An 18,825-nucleotide genomic window follows, 5' to 3' on the forward strand; every position below is an offset into this window, starting at 1 on the left:
TGAAAGCAGGGGAGAGAGTTTCAGTCAGAATATTTGTCAGGTAGTTGTGTGTTTAAACAGTACCGCCTTGATTAGCTGGTTCAGCTGTGTTTATTTGGGGTTGGAGCTGAACTGAACAGTGACCCTCCAGGAGCAGGATTGGACACTACTAAACTAAAAGATAACAAGGAAAGAATCTCTCACTGGAATCATTTGTGTCTTAAATGTGAAGTTGGACAAAAAATAGACAATTTCAAAAGAAATAATCTGTCAAAACTCTCTCAGTCCTAGAGATCTGCTGCTGCCATGCAGTAGTCCTAGAAACTGCAATTAGAAAAAAAAAACAAAAAAAAACACTAAATTTTAAAACTAGTGCACATAGTGATAGTCATGATGTCACTGAGAGGTAACCGAGCCTGAGGGTTTCACCCGTTTAGAGGACATGAACAGCTTGTCCTTGTTTCATGAAAGAGATGTAGCCTAGAACTAAATCAAATTAATAAATCACTGTGCTTTGAAAATCTTTCAAGATTATTTTATTATATGCTGAATTACAATAATTTCAGAGCTATGTACAGGTCATTAAACAAAAAACATCTGCAAAGTTTTAAGTGATGGTTTTAAAAATATTAATCTAAATATTTTATATTTTATTTAAATATTCTTATTTTATTTAAAAACAACTACCCTGTACTGTTATTTTATGGTTGCAAAATATGAAACTTAAAAATAATCATTAGGGAATGCTTTATATGAGGTTTGTTTAAGTCATTTAAAAACAACCTTTCTGCAACGTGAAGATTATTTTATTGTAGCAAAAAATAAATAAAACCTAATTAAAGCTGCAAGCAGCGATGAAAGGGCCCTCGCACCCTGGCTAACCACCACCCGTTGGCCTCAGGAAAACAGTGAACAGTAGGCGACATGCATGTAAGCGAGTAAATATAGGAGAATTATGGCCAAGTAATTTCAAAATGCCACACTTCCTGCTGCCAACAGGTGGCACTTTGACCATAACTGAATATTGCAATATAGATGTGTTCAGGCCAGAAATATTATCAAATGTGTGAAGTTTTGGAGCAGATCGGACATTGTATGCCTGAGTTACAACAACTTCCTGTTTCGTGGCGTTAATTGCATACATTAGCACTTAGCCAAGTGTTGCATGATTTAACGCGTTTCTATTATGTTTGGTACTTCATGGCATACTGAAATGTGTTTCTGGTAGTGAATTACAGTGTAAAGCTTGCCATTTCCTCTTGCCAGCAGGTGGCGTTACGGCCAACTGAATATTGTCATATAGATGTCTTTAGGCCAGGACTCTTATCACACATGTGAAGTTTGGAGCAGATCAGACATAGTATGCCTGAGTTACAACAGCTTCCTCTTTCATGGCAAAACATCAGACTTTGTCAGGCCGCCACGGACACACCCTTCAGTGAAAACTCAAGATCTTTGATATTTATCATCGCTAAGGTCTTAAGATTAGACTGACAACATATGATGTTGATCTGGTTAAATCTCTATGAGGAGGTAATCACAGTGTAAAACATGTCATTTCCTGTTGCCTCCAGGTGGCGCTATGACCGTAACTGATTATTGTCATGAAGATGTCATTTGTTTGGGGCAGATCGGACATTGTTTGCCCGAGTTACAACAACTTCCTGTTTCATGGCGGAATATCGAATTTTGTCAGGCCAAAAATCGCAGACTGCAGCTTTAAATGTGTGTACCGAATTTCAAAATCTATGTGAAATGTAGCACAAGGGGCACTACGTTAGGTGGCACTATCAAGCCATTTTGCCACGCCTAATGCTGCAACCCATAACAGACATAAATTTTCACCACTTCTGACGCGTGTGCAAAGTTTCATGAGTTTTCGAGCATGTCTAGGTGCTCAAAAATACGATTCACTCTAGAGAAGAAGAAGAAGAATAAACTGAGCAATTCCAATAGGGTCCTCACACCATCGGAGCTCGTAATAGTGAAAATGAACGAGACAAGCAGAACTGGAGCTTAGGATTTCCGATGCTGAGAAACATGATGCCAGGCCCAGAAACAAACCAGAAATGCCAAATGTAACCCAGATTTGGCCCAAACTTCATCGCAGTATGGAATAATATCCTCAAAACATTTTACAAATGTTGTTTTGATAATGTTAATCCTTTATTATGGAACATTGTGGCAATATTGTATAGAATATTTTCCATTCTTACATAAACAGCAAGCTATATTCATATAAATTTGTTTAAAAATAACATGTTTCACATGCAGGCATGACATTATCAGCAGTGTAACTGATTATGACAAAATAATCCAATATCTGATGTCATGTGACAAGTCAAATTAGCATTTCCACTCTTGCAAACAGAGGTTATGAGGTGCAGAGATACACCATGTATCATTGGATAAATGATTGGCCCAATTTGTAATCATTTTAAAGAATACAATGGAATTAATGTAAACTTTCTTGCAGTGTGTGGGACATCCGACTGTCCAAGAAGGGGCACAACTGATTTACAAATTTGGTGATATGTACAGGAATTGACTTTAATTTTAATGTAAGACTTTGAGACTATTTAACAAATGCTTGATAAAATGTTTGATAAAGGGTTAAAACCAACACATACAAATATTTGCCTTTGCAGCTTTTGTTCTCCTCCGTTTATTTCCTTTTGGTCTTTTCAGCTGAAACATGAGAAAAGAAAATATCATATATCATTATATATATATATAGGAAAAAAAGTACTGATTGACCTTATAATTTTTGGATTTTACATTATTGGGCATTAAAAGCATATTAAGTGTTGAGATTACTCTGCATTTACAACAAATGTTGTTTTGCATGCTTCTACTACAAAAAACATTTTGAAACTACACTTGTACTACTTGGAACCTGATATGAATATGATTAACTGATTGAAGGTCTATAGCAAGTCACATGACAGTGTTTAATCACCCTAGTTTAGTAAGGTGCTTTAATTTAGAAAGAAATGAAAAGCAAAACCTCTTCAGAGTTGACAGATATAATGCGGTGACTGAACATGAGGGAGCTAACGTTAATCTGATTAATATCGGCAAACAGAAAATACATTATATCAAACATTAGAACAGCGTATTTACGATTACCAACATCTGGCACACGTGAGCTGATGCTAAATATTGAGATGTGTTCTGAATGAGACTTCTTCAGCGTGATTTCATACCAATAAAATTTGCATCTGTTTTTGACGCTAAAGATTTGAAATTGAAAGAAATGGAGTTCCCAGGTCATCCATAGAGCCGTTGGCGTATTCCAGGTGACGCTGGGAGCACATGCTTCAGTCTTTGACGCCTCGGTAGTGAGAACAGGTTGTAATTTCACGAGTTCACACTTACAAATAATCAGATAAAATTATTAAATAGTATGCATATGAGTATTTGGCATGCTGTCCGAGGAGAGGGCTCCGAGCTCGGTATTTGGCCCGAACCCAGAGTACTGCTGGCAGCAAAGGACACATACAGTGTGGCCCACCCTTCTTTCCCCTGTGGAACTCATTTGCATAAAGTACAAAGTTGAAAATCTTTAAAGTGTCTTTAAGTTTAGCAATGCATTTCACATTTAACAAACCAACACCAGAATACCTTTTGCAATATTCTGAACAAACAGAGACCAAACATGATGAAAAAAAGATTGAACTGTCATGCAGTATTTCATTTGTACATTAACAGCTGATGTTGCACGGCAATAGCTGTCACTGAGAATGCTTATTTCTCTGAATAAATATGAAATGAATGTTTGTAGAATACATCATTCTCAAGGTTTCCATACATAGTTATGAATGGATCACTGTGATCTCTCTGTTTCACCCACTGCTGCTGAGGTCCTGAGGAATTTTTACGGCGGTCACAGTCCAACCTTAGGAATTAGTCTGATGATTGAAGGGCAGAAACTGCATGCTGTGGACCAAAGAGAAGTCCTGTCCTTCCTGAGCTTGGTACCAGAGGTCTTTCCTTCTAAGAGGTGTCTGGATGTTGTCCTTGCATCTTTATTTGATGTCATTGGACAGTTTGTTTGTGTTAGTCCACAAAGATCCAACCAAAATGTAGCATGAGGGGACTGACCATAAACTGGGCCCTGAAATGTGCTGTTCCCTAAAGTACCGTGATAATAATATCAACATCAATAATAGTAATAATAATAATAATAGTAATGATAATTGCATGAATATTTAAATATGGTGCATTTTTACAGGTAGTTTAAGACTTAGATTTTTAAAAATGTACCGTAAGGGAATACCAATGTTTTTATGTTAAAAAAAAAAAAAAAAAAAAAAAAAAAACAATTTCAATGACAATATAACATTTTTTGGTGAGTTTATAATGTAATACATTTCTCATAATGAAAAAAAAAAAAAAAAATACATTATGAGCTCAAGATTTTATTACGTTTTGAGGAAATTATTACATTATGAACATTTTATTACATTAATATTGTAATATCTATTATTATTATTATTATTATTATTATTATGTGCAGTTATTACATTATGTGCAGTTACATTATGAGTTGCTAGAGATGTAGTGTATGTGTGGTTTTACGTGTGAAGCACAAAATGTCATCACTAACATAGTGAAACATGAGGAAAATATATAATTACTGTGTCATGAGAGCCATATTTCTTTTTTACGAGAAAAAAAGAAAAGAAAATATTGTCCTGGATCAGAAGACCCTTGTAACCGATGTTCTCGAATCCAAGAAACACAGAATAAGTCATAAACTTCTAAACAACTAAGACCCAACAAAACTACATTTTGAATTGTTGAATGTTTAAATTCAAAATGTTGGTTTAACATCATTGTATAGTTATTATCAGCTCTTCAGTTTCAATGTCCTTCAGATTTTAGTACCAATCCCAATAACCTGCCTGTGTAATTCTGAACACCTTCGTTATCTTGATCTAGAGTGTTTGTTTAGGGTTAGAGCCAAACTGGCCTGACCAAAACCCCAACATCTGTGCAAATATCAAACATATAGTGTAAAAAATACAACTATTTTATGAATTAGCATTAAATAGTGGTTAAATCAGAATATAACAAAATTACAATCAGTGACCTGTGCTTTATTATTTACATGTATTCATTTAGCAGATGATTTTATCCAAAGAGACTTTTAAAGGAACACCGTTTTAATGAGGCAATGGCACAAGAAATGCAGCAATACAAAGTTTCAAACATTGTCCAGAAAAGTGCAAGCTAGAACAAGTAGGGAAAATAGAAAAATAAGTTGTTTATTTTTAAATAAGTTGCTATGCCTTACTTTAAATGAGCAAATCATTCAGACGAGCTTCAACACAATCCTCATTCACTTGGCTTTATTATTATTAATTATTTATTATTATTATTATTATTATTATTATTATTATTATTATTATTATTATCATCATCATCATCATCATCATCATCCACTGAGCGAAGATGAGGGCCAGACAGGAGAGTCACAAACAGACTCAGATACTCCGGATGATGTTCGTGTGCTTCAAGCTGCCCAAAACAACAGCTGTATGAAAGCCTCTTCACGCCCCTCACTAATGCTTATTTCATTAAAGTTGCATTCAGTCTGTTTTCTGAACACACAGCGGACGCGTTCAGGCTTTTATCAACTTTTCCATCAAAACTATCCATCAAATTTACACGCAGCTTTTCCCCGTGGCTGATGCTAGACTTGGATTTGGTCTGACGGAGGCAAAAGAAACATTTCCTCTCCGCGTATTTTAGTCTCCAGTGAAAGTTCAGAACCTCTGCTCGGTGCTCACTTTGTTTTTACTGCGACAAACTATTTTACCGCTCCAGTTTTGTCCCAAATGTAAGAGAAGAAAACACAATCGTGAGGGGCTCGTGGAGGCGCACAGACACCGAGCAGGGCGGGTTGAGTCTATAAGGTTCTCATGTGTTATTTAAGAGCGCAGCGACGCTCGAGCTCTTCATTACTGAAACCAGACAGCGTTTGAAAGACTATAGATCCGATCCGAGAAAGAGATGGCAGAAACCGCTCCAGCCCCGGCTGCTGCCGCCCCGGCCAAAGCGCCCAAGAAGAAGTCAGCTGCAAAAGCCAAGAAAGCAGGTCCAGGCGTCGGTGAGCTCATCGTCAAAGCTGTGTCCGCATCCAAGGAGAGGAGCGGCGTGTCCCTCGCCGCCCTGAAGAAAGCTATCGCCGCCAGCGGTTACGACGTAGAGAAGAACAACTCCCGCGTCAAGATCGCCATCAAGAGCCTGGTGACTAAAGGCACATTGGTGCAGGTCAAAGGGACCGGCGCTTCGGGCTCATTCAAGCTCAACAAGCAGAAAGCCGAGACCAAGAAGAAGCCGGCCAAGAAAGCGGCTCCTAAAGCGAAGAAGCCCGCGGCAAAGAAACCCGCTGCTGCCAAGAAGCCCAAGAGCGCAGCGGCAAAGAAGCCCGCCGCCAAGAAATCGCCCAAGAAGGCCAAGAAACCCGCCGCCACAGCCGCTAAGAAGGCGACGAAGAGCCCCAAGAAGGCAAAGAAACCAGCAGCCGCTAAGAAAGCAGCAGCCAAGAGCCCCAAAAAGGCCAAGGCAGCTAAACCTAAGGCGGCAAAGCCTAAAGCCGCCAAGCCTAAAAAGGCAGCGCCCAAAAAGAAATAAAGTTTTCACTGTTTCTCCTCAACGGCTCTTTTAAGAGCCACCCACTAACTCAAAGAAGAGCAAAACTCTGATGTTAATGATTTTATCTACAATTTTAATGATTATGGAAGTAAATTATTTGAAAAGCTTAGTGTTTGTTAACATGCGTGTTCCTGGCGCAGTATTTAAATCACAAAAGGCAGTGATATTGTTCAATGCTTGATTGATAAAACACTTAACGTAGTTTAATGTACTGCGTAGTTTTAAAAACTAAAGTATACAGTTATACACCTACAAGTGGACCAGCCCTGAGATTTCGTGTTAAAGCTTATACAAAACTGGTAAAACAAAATAATGATGATGGGCCTCGTTTACCCTTCCAGATGGATGTGAAAAAATTTTGTTTCACAGACAAAGCTTGTTTCTCTCTCTAGTGAACATTTATAAAAGCTTCTAATTTGAACTAAGGCGCAGTCTAAGCTCTTTCTGTGAAACCGGGCCTTAATCTTGGAAGTAAATTATTTGTAGAGTTTGTTAAAATGTTGTTTCACCGCTTTTAGCTCTACTTACAATGTTTTACACATGCTGACTGTATACTTAGAAATGCCGTAAACTACAATAGAGGTTATTAATATTTATTTACCTTACTAACCTTAATTATTGGGGTTTACTGGTGTTTTTACCCAGCTCTACCTAGCTTTTACCCAAAACCGATCACCGAAAGGGGGTGGGGTTTGGATGTGTTGGAGGGAAGTTCAGTGATTGGCTTGAAAGCTTAACAGACTGTCAACCAATGAGCGACTAGAACGTTCGCTTAAAGGCAGGACCTCGAAACTCAGTTTTTCATTCTTTCAATATTGTTAGAAGAAGCTGTTGTTATTAAAAGAAAAATGAGCGGAAGAGGTAAAACCGGAGGCAAAGCCAGAGCCAAGGCTAAGACTCGCTCATCCAGGGCAGGACTGCAGTTCCCCGTCGGCCGTGTTCACAGGCTTCTTCGCAAAGGCAACTACGCTGAGCGCGTCGGTGCTGGTGCTCCTGTTTATCTGGCGGCTGTGCTCGAGTATCTTACCGCTGAGATCCTGGAGTTGGCTGGAAATGCCGCTCGGGACAACAAGAAGACCCGCATCATCCCCCGTCATCTGCAGCTGGCGGTGCGTAACGACGAAGAGTTGAACAAACTTCTTGGCGGAGTGACCATCGCTCAGGGCGGTGTGCTGCCCAACATCCAGGCTGTGCTGCTGCCCAAGAAGACCGAGAAACCCGCCAAATCCAAATAAGCGGATTCAGTCTGTTTCATTGAAACCCAAAGGCTCTTTTCAGAGCCACCCATTTTATCTGATAGAGAGCGCTTTTCTTTAATAATTTAATAATACCATGAACCCTTGACTTAAGTAAAAATAAAGAAGTATCAGGAAATGACCCATCAAGCCCATGTAGAGCAATCGTACAATTAATGGTTGTTTACAAATACAGTAGTAGCAGGAACAAACTTATTAACGCATGAAAATCCCTTAACTTTGATAGAGATAGTGTTTTTTTGTTGTAGTGCTTTCATGCAGATATGATTTTGTTCGAATCTGAGATATGTACAACTATTAGGAATAATATTTCAGAACAAATAAATAAAGCAATGTGAGTATAAAGAGTCTGGGTGTGTTACACTGTTTGAGTAAACAGGACAAAGCACATTGAGCGGGAAAACCTCTGCTTGTTTGAAAAGATGGAGCGCTCAGTCATTGGCTAGCAGTCATAAGCATACGTCACAGATCAGCCAATCACAAGCCTCGGCACCTTCCAGACACTGTGAGCTCATGGCCACGCAATGCTTTAAAAGCAGGCGTGTAACACAGAGCAGCATTTCCAGCGCAAGGAGAACAGAGAAGTTTACTTCAGCAATGGCAAGAACCAAGCAGACCGCTCGTAAATCCACCGGTGGCAAAGCCCCGAGGAAGCAGCTCGCTACCAAAGCCGCCCGTAAGAGCGCTCCGGCCACCGGCGGCGTCAAGAAGCCCCATCGTTACAGGCCCGGGACCGTGGCTCTCCGAGAGATCCGCCGTTATCAGAAGTCCACCGAGCTGCTGATCCGCAAACTGCCCTTCCAGCGGCTGGTCCGAGAAATCGCTCAGGACTTCAAGACGGATCTGCGCTTCCAGAGCTCCGCTGTCATGGCCCTGCAGGAGGCCAGCGAGGCTTATTTGGTCGGTCTGTTTGAGGACACCAACCTGTGCGCCATCCACGCCAAGAGGGTCACCATCATGCCCAAAGACATTCAGCTGGCCCGCCGTATCCGCGGAGAGCGCGCCTAAACCCGCATCAGCCACATCAAACCCCAAAGGCTCTTTTAAGAGCCACCAAAATTACACTGAGCGAGGGAATTTCCAGTTTAACTCTTATTAGGAGTCGAAAGTTTCATTAACATTAGCTGGCACTTCCTCTACATCATAAAATACCATTGATTAATAAATGAAGGGGGGATAAAATAAGATATCCCCCTGACTACCAGGAAAAAAAATAGTTTAGTATTTATGTAATTGTTTAGAGCATGAGGGAAAAATGGAAAAATGTCATTTTTGAAAAGTGATTTTTTTTTTTTTTTTTTCCCTCCCCATGTTATGTTCTCTGTAGTGGACACCAGGACTCAGTTTTTACAAAATAAGATCTAAATAGACATGAAAAGGCAAGAATTATGGGATTTTTTTTTCTAATCTCCAATAAAGTTTAAATTTAGGGCTCAGGATTTTTTTATACCAAACTTTGTGTTAAAGGTGATTCCCAACTATGTAATGGAAGATGTAACAGAATGATTTGATATACCATTTTACTTTATGCAATGTCTGTGAAAAAAAACAAGTTTCCCATTATATGCAAAATATCAACACTATGTATGCAATTTTAATATTAATGTGTTTTTGGGGCAATATGTAATGAAATAAGAAGTGTAATAATTGGCAAGATTTTCATAACATCTAAAATTTCATAAGAATATTGATATACAATGAACCCTTCGCTAAGCCCCGCCCTCCTTAGTTACTGTTGCTACGCCTGTCAAGCTTTCGAGCCTGACAAGTCATTTACAGTGTGTATGCACCGGTGTCAGACATTTTCAATGAGATAATTAGTCATTTTTGGCGAACAGGTGAAATATCTGAGAGAGCAAGACAAAAGGGACAGCAGTATGCATTCGAGGGATATATCCACGACATAATATGCAACCGATTAGAAAATAATTTGATCAAAATTGAAGCTAAAGCTCCGAGCGCGAGCAGCAGCCGCCTCATACACTGACCATTCAAATGGGAAACACACAGTTTATTGAGGAAAAGCTTTGTTCATCCACAGCAGGTTAAGTGAAATTTGTGAAAATAACCTAATAATTTTAAATCAAACAGCTTATCCATAAGTCTTGTGGAATAAACACAAGACGTTAGCCTGACCACTTTGCAATGATAACATTCTCCCACTTATAATTTTAGCACGCCAGGCTAACGTTACTCCGTCTTGCCTTTAACCATATTATTTCACATTAAAATACGTTATATGCATTATGAACAAAGAACCGTCATTATTTCCAAGCAACGATGTGCTGAGTTAGCTAGCTAGCTAACCTACCCGGACTTACTGCATATGCATACATCAATATTACATCACTGTCGTCATGATAAATAACACACAATTACTGTACTTGCATTATTGTTAAGGGTAGGTTTAGGGTTGGGGAAAGTGTAGATGTTAATAAAGCCATAAACCACGTTAATATCACACTGGAAGCACAATCTGATAGGTAACGTTAGAATTTTTCAGATTTTGCTAACGTTACCTACTGTTTCAATGGGAGGTAGTAAAATCTGACAGGGTAGCACAAATTGTCAGAACACCGGCATTTCTCCACTTGGGTTTTAGGTGTCGGGAAGGGGAAAAAAAATCCACCACCCTGTCCAAACTTTTAGGATACCGGGTATCATGTTAACACAATCCATAAGCACAATGGCATGTTCCCTCCCGTGCCTAGTAACGGTTGCTAAACCACAATTGGCCTGTGGCGGTTTTCGGGCGTGGCTTAACGAAGGGTCCATTTCCTATTCACTTGTTGTGTCTCCCAAAATGTGTAATAAACTTTTTATGTTTTGTTTGCTCATATAGTCTTTAAAGGGATAGTTCACCCAAAAATGAAAATTTGATGTTTATCTGCTTACCCCCAGGGCATCCAAGATGTAGGTGACTTTGTTTCTTCAGTAGAACACAAATGATGATTTTTAACTCCAACCGTTGCCGTCTGTCAGTCAAATAATGCGAGTCAATGGTCACACAATCTATAAGAGTCAATAAACATGCACAGATGAATCCAAATTAAACCCTGCGGCTCGTGGCGGCACATTGATGTCCTTAGACACGAAACGATCGGTTTGTGCGAGAAACAGAACAGTATTTATATCATTTTTAACTCTAATACACCACTATGTCCAACTGCATTCAGCATTCACTTAGTGATGTCTGATCGCGCTCTGACAACGGCAGTGATGTCTCGCGCATATACTTCAATGACAGCTAGACATCACTTCCATTGTCAGAGCGCGATCAGACATCACCATCTTGGATGCGCTGGGGGTAAGCAGATAAACATCAAATTTTCATTTTTGGGTGAACTATCCCTTTAAGGTGTTAGGTTAGCTTATTTGGCTTGCTGTCCACTGATGAGGGGCACAAAGAATCAGCTTCAACTCAAGGTCTGATATAGTGAATATAAGATATGATTACATAGGGCAAGGTACCTGAGATGAAGGTGGAATTTGGGAGGTGGAGGGATGCTGGAACAGAGATTTAAGAGAGGTAAGCAGCTGCTTATATACTCTGGCTGTTGATTGGAAAAATTAGATGGGCTTGTTCCTCCCTAAATTACTGTAACAAAGCAGGACACAGGCAGAGATCCATTTGCAAGCTTTATTTAAAGTAAGCGTGGTCGTACAGGCAGGGTCTAGGCAGGGGCAAACAGGAACAGCAACGGCTAGGCAGAATTGTGGTCAGGATACAGGCAGTAGATCAGGGCAGGCAGATATCGTTCACAGTCCAGATAACAATAAACAGTCCAAAGGCAGAAGGCAGAGAATCATAAACAGGAAACAGACAGGATACAAACACTCAGAATTGTCACAGGAGTAAATAAGACCTCGCAATGAGGTAATGTGTGAGTGAGTCTTAAATAGTCCAGAGAATGTGCTTAGCTGTATGTGGCAATGGGTGATTGGTGTGGAGTGTGTGCATGTGACTGGCAGGGAGGATTATGGGAATTGAAGTCCGGAATGAACGGGAACGTGACAATTACGTTTATAAACTTCACATAGTATTGAATGTCTGTATATTCAGCACTTGCATACTGTAACAATACAGTAAGCCCAGGTCAAAAGGTCAGAGAAATCTCTAAATGAAAAGTATGTTACAGTACACTCAAAAAGTGGTGCAACTGCAAAATCTAAGTTGAGAGATTCATTCTGCCTCAACATCACATCTTTGTGTTGGGTCCAGGAATTTGTCCACAATACAGGTAATGACGGTTGTGCCGATCCAGCCTTGACAACACTCTCCTCACCATCCTCTTCCTCCTCTCCCTCATTGTTTCCATCCATTGCCCGTATCATCATTCAATACACCTGTGAACTCTGAGCTGCCTTATATTTCCCACACCTGGGGCCTGTACCATGATGGTAGTTGAACAAACTCAGGGTTATAGGATTAGTTTCGAGTTGACAAAACCAAACCACTCCTATCTGGCTTTGTTGGTACCATGATGCTGATCATCAACTTTCTCTGTCAACTCAGGCTTTGATCCTGAGTTTGTGGAGCGCGTGCACATGAATCTGTGACATCAGTGCCAAACAGCCAATCACATGCCTTGCAACAGAGATAAACTGTGATTCACTTCTCGCGAGAGAGCCAGCGTGATTCAAAACTCTTTTGCTGAAAATGAAGAATTTAAACGCATTTACACTAATGGAAAATACTTGTCTGTGAAAGAGGACAAATAAAAGAAATGATCTTTCTCTATCAGTGCAAGTGAAAGTTGTGAAGTTAGTTTATATAGTTGATCATATATAGCAATAGAGACTCAAATATACAAGTTCACATGTAGTCATATTTAAAGAGTATATTTACTTATTTATATTACATAAGATCTATATATATATTAATATTCATTGAAACTAAATGCTTACTAACAACTGTTAAACTAAACTTGTGTGCATGTAATGGATTAATAAAAATATAGATAATTATACAAATCATATATAAATCATAAAATAATTCTAAGTAATTATCATTAAAACCAGACAATTTTATCATTAAATATTTGTTTTTACTATATTGTGACATTTAATTTGGAGGAAGAGAAACTGAGGGATGGACTTTATTGTGTTGGGTGTGTCAGTGTCACTTAGCTTACGTCTGATTGGTCCAATTTCAGTTTGAGATCTCTAACCTAGAACATAACCTGCCCCGGAGCAGGTTAGCCATGGAGCGTAAGTTACTATGGCGATGAACACCGCTAAAAGCCAAGTCACTTTCATGGTACCTAAAACCCAGGATTGGCACAAACTAATCTGAAACTTACCTGGCTAGCCAGCTAATCCAGCTTCATGGTACAGGCCCCTGGTTTGATCACATCATTTGAGCGTTGTTTGTAAACGACAACTGTGTTATAGTTGTGTTTAATTTTGTCACTTGTTTACTGTTTTCCAACACGAGTGCCATCACAGTGCGATATGTGTTTTAGTGAGTGAGAATGAATGTGTTTAGAGTTTTGCAAAAAAAAGTGCATAAGATTTGCAAACATTGTCTAACTGCCTGAACTTGTTTAAGGTTTTACAGTAAGACTGATTTCTTCGATAAATTGGTGTAGGCCAATGAGCATTTGGTTCAGAGAATGGAGTTTTTTGTGAAAATCTAATTTTTATACAGTTTTTAACCAGTGACCTTGTACCCTGGGGCACGTTTCAGAACGGAGGTTAAGTGAAAACTTTGAGTATGTTAACCCTGAAACTCTGGGTTTTCTGTTTCAGAATGGGAGATATGTCAAACCCGAGAAAGCAGGTTAAGTCAAGCCTGTTTCTAAAAGAGAGGTAACTTATACTCAGAGTCAGTTATCATGGTAACTGTGAACCTAACCTGGTCGGGAGCAGGTTTTCTTTGGTAAACCCAGAGTTTCCTTCGGTCTCCTCCCCCTTTTTAAAGTGCAAGTGATGTTTAAATAGTTAACTCATTCATTCGCACTGCAAAAATGCTTTTCGTAATGAGTATTTTTTGTCCTATTTCAAGTACAAATATCTAAAAATTCCTAAATCAAGATAGATTTTCTATATAAGAAAATGATATAAGATATTTAGTCTTGTTTCCTGGGGGATCTAAATTATTGCATTTTACTTAAGTAAAATTATCAATATCTGCCAGTGTGGTAATAAAAATAATCTTAATGCAAACGGAAAGTGTTGGAGTGTCTACCCAGGTGAAAAAAAAGTGCAGTAAAATACACTTTATTTTAGTACACTTAGTACACTTCCATAATGTACTAAAGGTGCTCTATTTCCATGCACTTATTTTGTACTTAATATATACTTAATGTACTTAATGTATATAATATAATCTTAAGAACATCTAAGCAGGGGCGGACTGGCCATCTGTGTGATCTGGAAAATCACAGGACGCCAGGCACGCAGTCATCACCTGTTTTTTTTCCTCCACTAATCTGTTTCACACTCCAGTACTGTAGGTGGCAGCAATGCACCTTTAAGTTGGATGCCAGCTGCACTGGCCGTGGGCGTGGCCGCCAGTGCCCAAGGAAGTCGACCGGAAGTTGAAGTCGGCCGGGTGCCGCCATCTTGTAGCAGAACTTCACTTGCGTTAGCATCCCCATTGACTCCTATTCATTTTGGCGTCACTTTGACAGTGAATAACTTTACATCTGAGGCGTTTAAAGACTCCATTTGTCCATTATTTATTTCTAAAGATACACGACAATGTATAAAGGGCTCCATTACCTTCTATGTTACATTATGGCCCCGTAGAAACAGTTTTTGTAAAAATAGGCTAACGATTGCGTCATAACCACTCGACTCTCTGTCGCACAGTAGAGAAATTACCGTAGAGACAGGAGGAGATGCTCGCAGGCAATCGGGGTGATTATCTTAATATGGCGTACTGGCGTTACATTTTAAAATACTATACAAAATAATTAATCAGAATACTTACTCCTGCTCACTCACGCCAAAGAACTCCCCGCTCAAGCTCGCCGTCTCTGCAAGATTAACAATGGCAGTTTGCACGCACAGCTACTAGAAGATTTACATCTGTCAGACAGGTTGCGGACGTCATCAAGCTTAGTTTGAGTCTGCGCGTCAGAAACGGAAGTGCTAAAAATCGCTAAAAATGGGCTTCACTTCTCTCAATTGAGTTCCAATGGGGTCGCTGTGTCCATTTCTTTTACTGTCTATGGTGGCCGCCAAGTAAGGAGAAGAAGAAGTGGAAGAGTAGGAAGAAACCAACAGCAAAGACGTTAGATAGAAGAAGCATAGAAACAAACAAACAATATGCATAACGCAGCCGCTGGTTCAGCCAGAGGGACTGCAGTGTGTTGAGACCTCCATTTCTATATGAGTATTCAAGTTAATCCAGAATAATATGCTTTTAACACAACATCTAGTCAACATCTGTGCTGTTGCTATAATTTGGATGGTATAGTATCATGAGGCACAATTAAAGTCTTGTGACACTCATGCCAGGCGTTATTGTTGTTGTCGAGTTTCCGCGCGCCGATTGCTTTGGGCCGGGCCTAGTCAAAGTCCAGGGCCGTTTTTCAGTCCCAGTCCGTCCCTGCATCTAAGTGTACTCAACTGTGCTAATTTGAGACATCATGAATTTGAACTAAAATGTGCTTTTAACATACTATCTCTGTTTAAAAAAAGAAAAGAAAATGTATTTAGTTACCACTTGTAGTACGCTTGAACCCATCTTTCAAACACTTTTAAAATAGACTTATGATGTATTTCAAACATAAGATTAATATATAATGAATACATACAAGAAAATTTTCTAAAAGTTAAAGTAAATTGCCTAACGAGTGTTTAATAACGATAAAATCATTTACACTCTTATTACTGCATCCTGCATTATTTTTTTTCTTTTTCTTTTTTTGCATGTGGGATACCATGAAAAAAAATATTAGTTCAATAACTAACCATTCTACCAGTTTTCACCTTTGATATTATAACAGTGATAAGAATTAAACTTGCATTGACTCAGAAGTATGCGGATGTCCTTTTGTATTATCGTAATATCGGAGCTCCATTGATGATGGCTGTTCATAGTCACGCGCACGGTGCACGCGCTTAACTCCGGGTCAACCTACTCAAAGTCAATTGAACTAACTCAATTCAGCTGTTCTGAAACTGAAAACTCAGAGTTTCCCAACTTAGAGCAAGTCAACTCAGAGTTCAAGTTTTAACTCAAGAGTTGGTTAAACCAACAATAAAATAAAGTGTTTGCCACTTCTTTTATCTTCAAACAGTCTGCCAAAAAAGTAGAGGGGCGTGTTGCGCCTTGTGACGCGGTGCTGGTTTCTCTCAGGTCCTGTAAGCAAATGTAAAAGTCCTCCTAGTAACACTCGTCTATTATTCTTTATTATCGCTTGATAGAGTTGTGTTGAACATGTCTGGAAGAGGCAAAGGCGGTAAAGGGCTCGGAAAAGGAGGCGCCAAGCGTCACCGTAAAGTTCTGCGCGATAACATCCAGGGAATCACCAAACCCGCCATCCGTCGTCTCGCTCGCCGTGGCGGTGTCAAGCGCATCTCCGGTCTGATCTACGAGGAGACCCGCGGAGTGTTGAAGGTGTTTCTGGAGAACGTCATCCGCGATGCCGTCACCTACACCGAGCACGCCAAGAGAAAGACCGTGACCGCCATGGATGTTGTGTACGCGCTGAAGCGACAGGGACGCACTCTGTACGGCTTCGGAGGATAAACTTCTCAAATCAGGAACAACTACACCAACCCAACGGCTCTTTTAAGAGCCACCCACTCTATCACATAAAGAGTACAATGTTTTAGCTATGTTGAACCACACATTTAACTATTAAAATGCTTCGTTTTCTAAACCCATAATGAAACTTGCCACAGTTAATTAAAATGGTAAATAAAGTAATGGAATTTTTTTAACAGATCAATGATTCTCAAAATATTGTCGCTTTAAAAAGCACACAAACTCAAGTTTTATAAACGTACACTAGGAAAAAAAAACTGCAACTTAAGACAAAACAATGACTAATATATATATATATATATATATATATATATATATATATCAGTAAGAGTTTCTTTCAGTTAAAACGGCTCAAACATGCATTTTAGTTTAGGAGTAAGTCTTAAGAAACGTTTAATTTAGGGAATGTTTATTAATTTAGTAGATGTTTTACAAAACGAACAAAGGGGCATTAACATTAAAATCATACCTAAGTTAACAGAAGTGGAAATGCAGCAAACAAAAATGTTATTTTTACACAAATCAAATTTTCTTTTATTGATATCCTGGTAGTTTAAACAGTTAAACATTTTCATGAATCAAAACGTTCCTAGGAAAAAGTGTTTGTAAAGGGTGTCTGACCATTATTTGTCTTTCTTTCCAAACTCCCTCAATGGCTCTATAATTGTGTTAAAATTACACGATGGTTCACAATATTTGTCTAGAAGCGCTTATTTTCTCAAACTAATAATAAAAAGAGCGGGAAACGAAACAAAGGAAACAGTCAGGGTGTAGTTCAAACTTTGAGCGGTTGGCGGCGGCGAATGTGATTGGCCCTCATTCCGCTCGTGTTCCTTTGAGTTGTCCAATGAAATACGAGTTTATGGGTTTGGCCTATTAAAAGAGGCAATCTGTATCTTTGAAAATTAGCATAGGGCGGTGAATAAATGCCTTTGTGTCGCTCTGACTTCACATTGTTTGTGAAGTTTGTGTTCAAAAAGCATCATGCCTGAACCAGCAAAGTCCGCGCCTAAGAAGGGCTCCAAGAAGGCCGTCACGAAGACCGCCGGTAAGGGAGGAAAGAAGCGCAAGAGGTCCAGGAAGGAGAGCTACGCTATCTACGTCTACAAAGTCCTGAAGCAGGTTCATCCTGACACCGGCATCTCTTCCAAGGCGATGGGCATCATGAACTCTTTCGTCAACGACATCTTCGAGCGCATCGCCGGTGAGTCGTCTCGTCTCGCTCATTACAACAAGCGCTCCACCATCACTTCTAGAGAGATCCAGACCGCTGTGCGTCTGCTGTTGCCCGGAGAGCTGGCCAAGCACGCCGTGTCCGAGGGTACCAAGGCCGTCACCAAGTACACCAGCTCCAAGTAGAGATTCAACCGAGACTCTCAATAACCCAAAGGCTCTTTTAAGAGCCATCTATTTTCTCAGATAAAGAGTTTAAGTTGTTTGTATAATCTGTTGCAAAATGCAAGAGTTTTCTGTTAAAGTATTTCAAAACTTGCTACACTTTTTTTTTTTTTTTTTTTTTTTTTTTTTTAAAGTTTTTCAGCTGTCTTTTGAATATTGCCAGGGATTCTACATTTCGATTAAAAGTGGGGAGATCATTCCCCCAGCAAGGAACAGTGAATGAAGATGTTCTGGAGAGTGAGTTTGTGCTTCTCTGTGACGGTACCAGGAGCCTTCGCTAATTTAGCAGTCACAGGCTTCTGGTAGGGATGTAGAATTGTAAGAGTGAATGGAAGTAGGAGGGTGCGGAGTCTGTGGTTAGTGATGGGAAACCGAGGCTTTGTGAAGCGTTTGAGGCTTTCATCAAGTTGTGCCGAAAAAAGGTTAATTGACCCTTCGCGAAATCCCGCCCCCCCTTCGCTGCTGTTGCTATGTCCGACAAGCTTTCGTTTACAGCATGGCGCTACCACTGTCAATTTGTGCACTCCCTGGGGAAATAATAAATAATTTCTGGAAAAATGACAAGTTGATTTCAGACAGAAGCAGACAAGAAAGGTTTGCAATATGCGAGGCATATATTCAGGATGTGAACGTAACTCGAAATGAAGTAAAGAAAATAAAGATTGAAGCTATAGCCTGTCACAGGGAAAAACTGAACTACCGTGTCACCTGGCGATTGAAACGGAGGATGACAACATTAAGGAGCAACACTGTTCCTGTAAAGCTGGGTATATAGTTTTCTATTCACTATATATTAAAAAAAAAAAA

The 18,825-nt window shown here is 39.6% G+C and overlaps 5 protein-coding genes across 5 annotated transcripts; all 5 read left to right on the forward strand.

Moving 5' to 3' along the window:
* The first annotated feature begins 5,980 nt into the window (after nucleotides 1–5,980).
* LOC125254598 (histone H1-like) lies at nucleotides 5,981–7,052 on the forward strand. Its single transcript, XM_048169280.1, has one exon. It carries the CDS (start codon nucleotides 5,998–6,000, stop codon nucleotides 6,619–6,621), a length of 624 nt encoding a protein of 207 aa, XP_048025237.1. The 5' UTR covers nucleotides 5,981–5,997; the 3' UTR covers nucleotides 6,622–7,052.
* A 360-nt stretch (nucleotides 7,053–7,412) lies between these two features.
* Nucleotides 7,413–7,974, forward strand: LOC125254591 (histone H2A-like). Its single transcript, XM_048169274.1, has one exon. The coding sequence runs from the start codon at nucleotides 7,491–7,493 to the stop codon at nucleotides 7,875–7,877; it is 387 nt and encodes a 128-aa protein (XP_048025231.1). The 5' UTR covers nucleotides 7,413–7,490; the 3' UTR covers nucleotides 7,878–7,974.
* A 485-nt stretch (nucleotides 7,975–8,459) lies between these two features.
* LOC125254589 (histone H3) lies at nucleotides 8,460–8,952 on the forward strand. The gene has a single exon (XM_048169272.1). It carries the CDS (start codon nucleotides 8,496–8,498, stop codon nucleotides 8,904–8,906), a length of 411 nt encoding a protein of 136 aa, XP_048025229.1. The 5' UTR covers nucleotides 8,460–8,495; the 3' UTR covers nucleotides 8,907–8,952.
* Nucleotides 8,953–16,260: 7,308 nt separating this feature from the next.
* Nucleotides 16,261–16,739, forward strand: LOC125254595 (histone H4). Its single transcript, XM_048169278.1, has one exon. It carries the CDS (start codon nucleotides 16,291–16,293, stop codon nucleotides 16,600–16,602), a length of 312 nt encoding a protein of 103 aa, XP_048025235.1. The 5' UTR covers nucleotides 16,261–16,290; the 3' UTR covers nucleotides 16,603–16,739.
* An 822-nt stretch (nucleotides 16,740–17,561) lies between these two features.
* LOC125254593 (histone H2B) lies at nucleotides 17,562–18,112 on the forward strand. Its single transcript, XM_048169276.1, has one exon. It carries the CDS (start codon nucleotides 17,605–17,607, stop codon nucleotides 17,977–17,979), a length of 375 nt encoding a protein of 124 aa, XP_048025233.1. The 5' UTR covers nucleotides 17,562–17,604; the 3' UTR covers nucleotides 17,980–18,112.
* Nucleotides 18,113–18,825: the final 713 nt, after the last annotated feature.

The sequence above is a fragment of the Megalobrama amblycephala genome, linkage group LG19 (genome assembly GCF_018812025.1).
Source record: "Megalobrama amblycephala isolate DHTTF-2021 linkage group LG19, ASM1881202v1, whole genome shotgun sequence".
Lineage (NCBI taxonomy): Eukaryota > Metazoa > Chordata > Actinopteri > Cypriniformes > Xenocyprididae > Megalobrama > Megalobrama amblycephala.